Genomic DNA, 9,699 nt, shown 5'->3' with positions numbered 1-9,699 from the left:
CAGTTTGGAAAAAAAAAAAAAAAAAAAAAAAGGTGAAAAGACAACCCACAGACTGGGAGAAAATATTTGCAAATCACATCTGAGAAGGATTTGTATCCAGAATATATAAAGAACTCTCACAACTCAACAATAAGAAGACAGATAATACATTTTAAAAATGGGCAAAGGATTTGAATAGACATTTCTGTAAAAGATAGACAAAAGGTCAATAAGCACATGAAAAGATGCTCATCATTAGTCACTAGGGAAAGGCAAATCAAAACCACGGTAAAGGGCTTCCCTGATGGCGCAGTGGTTGAGAGTCCGCCTGCTGATGCAGGAGACACGGGTTCGTGCCCCGGTCCGGGAAGATTCCACATGCCGCGGAGCGGCTGGGCCCGTGAGCCATGGCTGCTGGGCCTGTGCGTCCGGAGCCTGTGCTCCGCAGCGGGAGAGGCCACAGTGGTGAGGGGCCCGCGTACCACAAAAAAAAAAAAAACACGGTAAGATACCTAACACTTCACACCCACTAGAATGGCTAAAATCAATGACAATAACGAGTGTTGACAAAGATGTGGAGAAACTGGAACCATTATACATTGTTAATAGGATTTTTTAAATGGTGCAGCTACACTGGTAAAGAGTTTGGCATTTCCTCACAAGGTTAAAATTATCATATGACTCAGCAATTCCACTCCTAGGTGTATATCCAAGAGAAATGAAAACATATCTACACAAAAACTTGTACATGCATGCTCACAGTTATTCATAACAGCCAAAAGGTGGAAACAACCCAAATGCCCATCAACTGATGAATGGATAAATAAAATGTGGTATATCCATACAATGGGAATATTATTAGGCTATAAAAAGGCTGAATGCTACAGCATGGATGAATCTTGAAAACCCTATGCTAAGTGAAAGAAGGCAGTCATAAAAGACAACATATTGTGTGATTCCACTTATATGAAATGTCCAAATAGGCAAATCTATGGAGATAGAAAGTAGATTAGCTATTGTCTAGGGCTGGGGAAGTGGCTTGCCTGGGGATGGGGGCGGGTAGTGACGAGTGACTGTTAATACTTAAGTAGTGGGCTTCTCTTTGCGGTGATGAATTAGTGTTCTGGAATTAGTGGTAATGGTTGCATAATCTTGTGAATATACTAAACACCACTGAATTGTACAGTTTAAAAGGGTGAAGTGTATGGTATGTAAATTATATCTCAATTAGGTTGTTATAAAAAAGTTAACTGCTACCTGCCTTTGGAATACCTTCCCTTTTATAAAAGAAAGAGTAACAGTTATCTGTATTTGGCCTTTTGTCTGGTTAGAAGGGGCTCCCTCTGAAAGATCAGTCAGCCTGGAGCCACAGGCCGTTCTGACTTTTTCCCCATTTTGGCCACACCATTCCCCAAAGCCAGGGCAAGATGGGGAAAAAAAAAAATTCTAAGCCACTTGCTGGAAGGCAGAAAATGTCACCTAATGCTAGAGATTCTGAAACAGCAAGAAACGCTTCTGAACAATCACTTTAAAAAGCAAGTGAGAATTATTTTTAAACAATTAGGCCTGGGAACCCAAGTTCTCAGTGGCAATCCCCACTGAGGAGAGAAATACGGGAGAATTACAGATGCAACGTGTGTTCACAAGATCTGCAGACCTGCCCGTCCCCCGGCTCCTTGGCAAAAGCCCTGGCGAAACTTCAGTCTTGGAACTTGAGCTAACATTGACTTCTCCTCCAAGGAGTAGAATGACATAACCACAAAATACACCATTTTAAGGCATTTCACTTCTCCTGGCTTTGCTCACTCCATTCTCTTTAACCACTGAAAGTGACCTTAGAGACCCTTCAGTCCTGAGGGCTGGGTTAAAGGTGAGGGCAGGCTGAGTCAGGGCTCAGTGGAGAAGCATTACAGTCATCAGTTAGTGATGTCTGACATGGACAAGGAATGAGTGGTCCCTGAGGGTGCACTAGTGCCATGATTGATCATCCGAAACCCCCTCATTTTACAGTTGAGAAAATTGAGGTTCACAAAGATTAAGTGATTTACTTAAGGTCCCACACAAGCCATTGTGAGAGCTGGGACTGCTATTCAGGTCTTCAGTGCTCCAGGTTACAGGAATTTACTCTGGTCTCCCAACCAGAAGGGTGAGACAATAAGACACAGTAACAGTTTGTGTTACTAGAAGTCGTCCACCAGGTGTCCAGAGGGTCCCCGAAGGTCCCCCAACCTTAAATTCAGAATACGGACCAAAGGAAGGAGCAATAGAAACAACCATTTCCCAGTGCTGCCTTCATATTATCATGTACAGAGTTGACATTGTACCCAAACATTTATTTTTTTTCCTACCAACCTTTCCCCAGGAATGACCCCAGGTTTACAACCTGAGATGACAGTGGGGGGCATGAACATTGTCCAGAGTTAAGTGACAGGAGAAAGACAATATTTTCCCCCCAGACAACTTCCGACTTGAAAAACAAAGAACAAAAATACAAAGGTATAGTACAGGGATCTCTACTCCATGATCTGTGGTGACCTAAATGGGAAGGAAATCTAAAAAAGAGTGGATACGTGTATACCTATAGCTGATTCACTTCGCTGTACAGCAGAAACTAACACAACATTGTAAAGCAACTATACTCCAATAAAGATTAATAAAAATACTAAAAGTTTAAAAAATAAAAAATAAAATAAATAAAAACCCAAAAATACACCAAGCGAGGCAAGCCCCCTGGCACTGTACACAAAGGTGAACTTGGCCTGGGCATCAAAATAACTGGGCATGGCAGCAGAGGAAGCCTCCCTGTGAGGTAAGCTGCAGCCAGTTCATTCCAGTACAAAGATTTCAGCTCAGGGTTCTGATGTCCCGAGGCCCTTGATATTCACAGTGCGGTAAACACTGCACACAGCTGGGGAAAAGGGCGTACACAATCACCTTTAACTTTCAGGGTCGGCCAGTTGGAGACCGTGTGTCCGCTTCTGCTCCTCACAGCACAGTGACCACTAAGTATATGCCTGGAGGGGCCAGCAGGTCATGTCCATGGCTGTAGTGGGCCAGGGGTAAGTACTGCAGCAGGGAGAGGGGGAACCAATTTGCAGTCACCTGCCCTAGATGAAAATGGGTAACCACTGCTCAATTCCACGTGGGAAAGCAGGCCATGTGCTGCCAGATCCTCAGAGTTTTCCATTTAAACGAGAAATCTAGCTCATGAGAAATTTTACTATTTTTAAATAATTGCTAAAAACAAAGCAAAATAAAAACATGGGAGAGCCTCACAATTAGGAAGTTTTGGCACTTGCTGCTAGGAAGCTCAGGGTAGGGCGGGCAATTCCTCTAGAACCTACAAGAGATCAGCTGGGTGTGCTGGACTGGGTAACCCTGAAAATAGGACTCTGCAAGTATTCTGGCAAACTGCATCTCCTTTCCCTCAACCCGAGTCCTCTCACATGCATTCGCTGGTGAATTAAATTCAAAAGTAATTTTTCAATCTTTTAAAAATTCTATATGTTTTTGTAAGCAACCCTCTATTCTTTATTGTTACAAGGCAGAGCAGAGATGAACCGTTTAAGACCTTTCGCCAATCATGTCCAGTGTAAGAGGCGATGTCAAGTGTAGGGGAAGTTTCCTGTAAGTCTGAAATTATTTCAAAGTGAAAGTTTTGTTTTGCTTAGTTACTTAAGTGAAGGAGAAAAGCACAACTCTGCGACAGTCCACACAGGTCGGCTTGCAGGAGTGTGTAGGGAAATCCACAGGTTACAGGTGCAAGTTCAACCTTGGGCACAGGGAGGAGAGGAAAATAAAGGAGCCTCGAGACTGAGAACCATCGCAGCACGTAAAACCAGAACGCGAATTTACACCCGACGCTTAAAAAAAATAAAAATAAATATTTTACGCCTCTTCAATTTTCCCATCTTCAAAACTCCCATCTTCGATTTCCCCAATTTTCCCATCACCTCTCCGCAGGCCCCTCGAGCCTCGCCGGCTGCCCACTCCAAGGGTGGGGATGTCTCGCCTTCTATCAAGCGTCCGGGAAAATTCCTTCCTGCAAAAAAGCCAAGCTGCAAGCAGGAAACTCAAGATCCTCCCGGGGCGACTTCGGGGCCGCGGCACAACTGGATCCGGCAGAGTCGGAGGGAACTCGGTCCCCGGCTCTCCCTCCCCACCGTTGACTGGCAAAACTCAACTTTTCCCTCCAGATCGCAGCCCCTTACCTGCGGCGACCCAGCGGGCCAGTAGCGCCCCGAGGCAGACAAGGACCCGGGGCTCGGACGCCCGGACGCCTGCGGCCATCTCGCCCCAGATGTGGGCAGGGGCCCCTCGGGAAACGCAGGCTCCGGCTTGGCTGGGTGTGCGCCCCCAAGGACTCCGGCTCCTGGGGTGGTACTGAGTGCTCCTCCCAGGTCCTCGGAACGACAGAGTAACTCCACTTTCCGCAACCCCCAGGAAGGATGCTTGGGGTGAGCCCGATGTCAGGGTCTGGGAGCTGCGCTGGGCTCCGAGCGCGATTCTGTCTCCCGAGCGCCCGGGGTGGGAGGGCGCACCCCGCCCCCTGCGCCCGCCACCCACTCCCGCTGGCGGAAAACAACAGGAGCTGGGCTCCCTCCCGCCCATCCAGGCGGGAGCCCAGCTTCCTCTACCTTGGCCCGGGAGGAGGGCTTTACGCAAAGGGCGCACGCCGGGGCGCGCCGAGCCGGGTCGGGGCAGGCCTGGGGAGGGGCACAGAAGCTGGTCCCTCCCCGAGCCCACTCAGCCGGGCTGGGCCGGGCAAAGGCCTGCGGCTGCTGCAGGACGGCACCCTCGCCCCGGCCCGCCGGCTGCTACCTCCCGGGCGCTCCGTACGCGGCACCCGGAGGAGCGTCGCGAGCCGGAGGGGTCGGCTACCAAGGGGCAGAATTCAGGGTCCCCTCGGCTTAGCTGTTCTAGGGATTCTTAGTTGTTTTCCTGTGCCCCGGGCGGACGGCAGGGCCGCCATCGCTGCCTTTCTCTACCCTTTGCAGAAGGAAGGCAAGTCTAGAGCAGGAGAAAGATGATCCCTTAGACCTTCCAGCCAAGAGCAGCCACGAGACTCTGGGCCTCCGGTTAACTGGCTGAGACCACACAGTAAGAGCCAGGGCAGCGGAACTGGGTTCCGGGAGCTTTTTTGTTTTTCCTTTTTAGTTCCCCCAGCCCCATCCAGTCTGGTTCCCAGAGAACTACATTCCCAGCCTAAAATCCCCCTCTTCCTGCCACACCCCCATCCCAGCCTCCTGTCCTAGGGAAAACACGGTTATATATTATACTCAGGAAGAGCTGATCCTTGAAACAGCGCTACCAGAAACTTCCTCTTGAAAAAAACAAAACTGCAGCTAATAGAGTGAAATATTAACTGTAGACTCTAGGAAGTGGATATGGGAGTGTTCCCCTTCTTTGGATTTTTCTATGTTTGAACATTTCCCCCTCATCTCATCATAAAATGTTGGGGGAAAAACAAACAATGCTATTAAGAAAATCATTCCGTTACCCAAAGGCCCCTTACTGAGATACGCTTTCCATGAGGAAATCCTCTTGAAACCACTAAAAGTGTGTGTTTCACCCACGAACTGAGCCATGTTGCTGCACAGTTCCTTTTTCTCCTCTTCCGCTCGATGATTTTACCTCTTCAGCCACAGCTCCTCAAAGTTTTCCTCCTTCCTCTCCCCTTGTTTCTGTTTTTCATCTTTTACTTGGTGATGGAAAGTAAAGTATGTCCAGGACGCACTGTCCTGTCTTCCCCGTGCCCGGCACCTCGGTTACCACCCAATATATATTTGTTAAATAGACAAATGAAAGTTGATTGGTTTTGATATTGAAGCTGCTCAAGCTTTCCTGACAAACACCTCACATCCTCACCTGAAGTTAACAAGATATAAAAAAAATTGCTAAGTGGCAAGTTTTCAGCTGAGGGTCTGGAATGTTCTGTGACCCTAGTGGTGCCTCACAGGGGGACTTGCTCAGAGCACACCCTCCTGGTATATTTGCTGAATCAAATGGACAGTCTCTTGACCAGTTCTCCACTCCTACAAGGATCAACCTCCCACAGGATATTTTACAACAGTGATTATAGCACCTCACATTTGCACAGCTGGGGCCTTTTTCTAAAGCGGTTTTAGAAACTTAATCTCACTGGGCCCTCCCTTCAACCCTTGGACCTAAAGAATCATTCAATCCCATTTTACAAGTGAGAAACCCACAGCTAGGAAGTTAAGCTCCAGGTCACAAAGCCGGTTGGTGGTAAAGCCAGGTCTGGAACCCATGTCTGTCTGACTCCAATTCCTGCCAAACCAAGTTCCAATCTTGTCACTTACACAAAGGCTGCCATGGTCTTGTCTACTTGAAAGAAAAATGTGCAATGTAAAAGTTGTGAGTTAAGTTGTATTTCGAGACCTTACTGAGGACCACAGCCCCAGAGACAGTCTCTCAGGTAGCTCTGAGGAACCACTCAAAGAGGTAAGGTACAATCCAGGATGTAGATGATCTTTTTTGCTGGGAAAAACATGTAGTCAAGCATCAAAAGATTACTGATAACAACAAAGAACAGACATCTTAAGTTAATGATTTTAGCATTTTTCTATGTATGGAAAGATGCAAGAATTTGGGGTCATTTGAGATTTTTCCTTAGATATGCATCTTAACCATTTAGGGGCCTGTATATCCAAAGCACAGAATGTTTCCTGTTTTTCTCCATCCTGAATTCCCCAGAGGTTGCACTGTTGTGGGCCACTGCAGTGGCTAGCGGCTTGATCCTTGTAGAACTGGAATGGCAGGCAATATTTTTTTCTTTATAGCCTGGATGTTTTGGATGTCACCAGACCAGCAGACATGGGCATTTCCCTGAGCAGGGCTCAAAGGAAGCCTCCAGACCACTCAGTGTGGGACAGAGCTGGCCCAGGAAGCACCCACTCTCTCTGGTTTGGGGAAGGCTGTTGCTGACTCTGAGACAGGACTTGTTAGGAAGTGCCCTGCCCTAAAATCAGGCCACTCTGGACAGTGGAAAATGCCCTACCTAGAACAATGACATTGGGGGTGAGTTGGGGGTTCACTGTAGGGTCTCTAGCAAGGTAGGGGTCTTTCAAAGCCCTAGTCTCACCTATCTGCACCTTATAGTCAATGTTTACCTCATGGGATGGCCGTGAAGATAAAGTAAGGGACTCAAAAGTCTTTAAAGCATCGCTTTGGGGTCTGTCATTTGAGATGCACCCCAACAGAACCTGTCAGGACTCCTAAATCCTGCAATCAGATATTAAAAATGAGGCTCAAACACCTCTCAGCTCAGGCTGCTACACATGGCTGTTTTTGTTTTGTTTCATTTTCACCTCCCAAGAATTGAAAAAACTTACTCTTTTTTAGGTGCTTTGTGTCCATTCATTCATTACCCTTCCCAATTGACATATGGCTCAGAGTGGCCAATTTACATCTCAAGTAAATGGGGGAGTCTGGATTTGAACCCAGGTCTGAGGGGGTGTCATCTTTTTTTTGTTTCTTTTGGCCACGCCTGTGCTGCATGCAGTACCTTAGTTCCCCGACCAGGGATTGAACCTGTGCTCCCTGCATTGGGAGCACAGAGTCTTAACCACTGGACCACCAGGGAAGTCCCATGAGGGGGTGTCATCTTGATCAGTCTTGGTGGGAGGAATGGGGTGGGGCTCCTGCCTGACTCCAGAGTCAGCGCTCCTGCAGCCTGGGTCTTTGAAGCCATCCAGCCACCTATTATTTCCGCCCCACTACTCCTCTTGCCAAGTCCCCTCCCTAGAGGTAACGCTGAAAGGTTTCTTAGCAACAATGTGCTTCTCCGTTCAACCTCTCCTGGGGGCTCAGAAAGGGCGGGCCAGTTGGGAACAGCTCAGATAGCAGCCTGGCCCCTCAGGTCCAGCTCTGGACCCCTCACTTCAAGAATTACTGAGAGGTCTGTCTAGTGGGATGCCTACCGTGTGCTATAAAACTATAGAACTAGAACTATGGAGGGGGAATAAAAAGGGAGATTGGGATTGACATATACACACTACTATATATAAAAGATAATGGAAACCTACTGTATAGCACAGAGAACTCTATTCAGTGCTCTGTAATGACCTATATGAGAATGGAGTCTAGAAGAGAGTGGATATATGTATATGTATGTATACCTGATTCACTTCGCTGTACCGGCAGAAAGTAACACAACGTTGTAAATCAACTATACTCCAATAAAAAATTAATTTAAAAAAAAAGCATTACTAGGAGGTGGATGTCAAAATCCTACTCATTCCTTCTTGGATGGGTTGGGGACCCACAGGCTGGTGCCTCAGAAACCAGGGGCAACAAAATCAACCTGGCTTCTTCTCTGGAGAAGAAAGCCTGCTAACCCTTCCGCAAACACCACCTTCTCTCCCCTCTCCTCTGCCTTCTGCCCAGAAGAAAAGAATTGAGGTGCAGGTGCTGTAGCAAGAAAGTTCCAAATCAGGCGAAGTTCCAAAAAGAAGCTGGCTGGGGGACTTCCCTGGTGGTCCAGTGGTTAGGACTCCACGCTTTCACTGCTGGGGCCCTGCGTTCCATCCCCCGTCTGGGAACTAAGATCCCGTGAGGTGCGGCCAAAAACAAAGCTGGCAGGATGAGACGGGAAAATGAAAAATACAGAGTTGCGAAATGAATCTATTTTTGACCGAAGCCCAGTGTCTCCTCTCTGGACTCAAGACTAAGAGCTTGAAGTTCAGTGTCTCCAAGTGACAAAGAACCACGGGACTTGGAAGCAGATCCACCCCCAGAAGATAAAATGCTGCTTACTGAGGCATGAGGAAAGTGATCATCCAGTGCTCTGAGAAATGGGCAACCAGCAGCTGAAAAGAGATGCATGGCTCACTCATCCTAAAGGATGAAAGGATCCCAGCCTGTGCTGGTGAATGTGGAACCACAGATGCTCAGCTGGTGGCAGTGAGGGTGATTGTAGTGTCTGCCAATTTCCATGGTGTAAATACGTCCACGACAACCAATTACAAGTTATCACTGTGAAGTTACTGAGCTATAGGCAGAGTCAGCTCTCCAGAGCCAGTACCTCTGGAACAGACCACTTTCCCCCTATAAGACGACTCCAAGGTGGGAAACAACAGGATTATCCAGGAGGAGACCTGCTGGGAGCCAGTTGTACCAGATGACTCAGGTGAATACATTCTCCCATCAAATTCCTGTTCTCAGGAATTCCCTGGCAGTCCAGTGGTTAGGACTCTGCACTCTCACTGCCAGGGGCCCAGGTTCAATCCTTGGTCGGGGGACTAAGATCCTGCAAGCTGCGTGGCCAAAGGAAAAAACAAAAACCAAAACGACTCCTGTTCTCTGCTCTCACCCTCACCTATTGAGTGCATTGGTAGGCCAACATAAATGTTACCTTCCTAACTCCAAATTGGGACATGTGGATTGGCAGTCACAAAGGTATTGAATTCATGGGGACAGAAGAACTTAATAATCTCAGGGTATCCTGAGAAAGCTTGGATGAAGCATTTTCCTGAAGTTGTCTATTTTTTAGATAGCATTTGCTGTGTTCCTGATTATAAACATGAGCATGTTATGCTTAGTCTAGAATAATGAAAAAACAAAGAGAGAAAAGAAAATGTAACCATAAGTCATCTAGAAGTAATCACTATCATCACCAGGAACTTTTCTGCTGCATTCCAATGTGTGATTTTTTTTTTTTAATGAAGTTGTGATGACATTTTACAGTTTTCATTCCTG

General features: G+C 47.2%; 1 protein-coding gene across 1 annotated transcript in view; it reads right to left on the bottom strand.

The window, feature by feature from the left end:
• Positions 1-4,269, bottom strand: part of VSIG10 (V-set and immunoglobulin domain containing 10) — a 29,409-nt gene extending 25,140 nt beyond the window's left edge. Inside the window, exon 1 of the mRNA XM_007455847.1 lies at positions 4,191-4,269. Coding sequence (XP_007455909.1) covers positions 4,191-4,269 — 79 coding nt within the window. The remainder of the gene's footprint in view (positions 1-4,190) is intronic.
• Between the last annotated feature and the right edge of the window lie 5,430 nt (positions 4,270-9,699).

Source organism: Lipotes vexillifer, unplaced genomic scaffold (genome assembly GCF_000442215.2).
Source record: "Lipotes vexillifer unplaced genomic scaffold, Lipotes_vexillifer_v1.1 scaffold970, whole genome shotgun sequence".
Lineage (NCBI taxonomy): Eukaryota > Metazoa > Chordata > Mammalia > Artiodactyla > Lipotidae > Lipotes > Lipotes vexillifer.
Note: the sequence above shows the minus strand (reverse complement) of the source record. Positions and strands in the feature narration are given on the sequence as shown.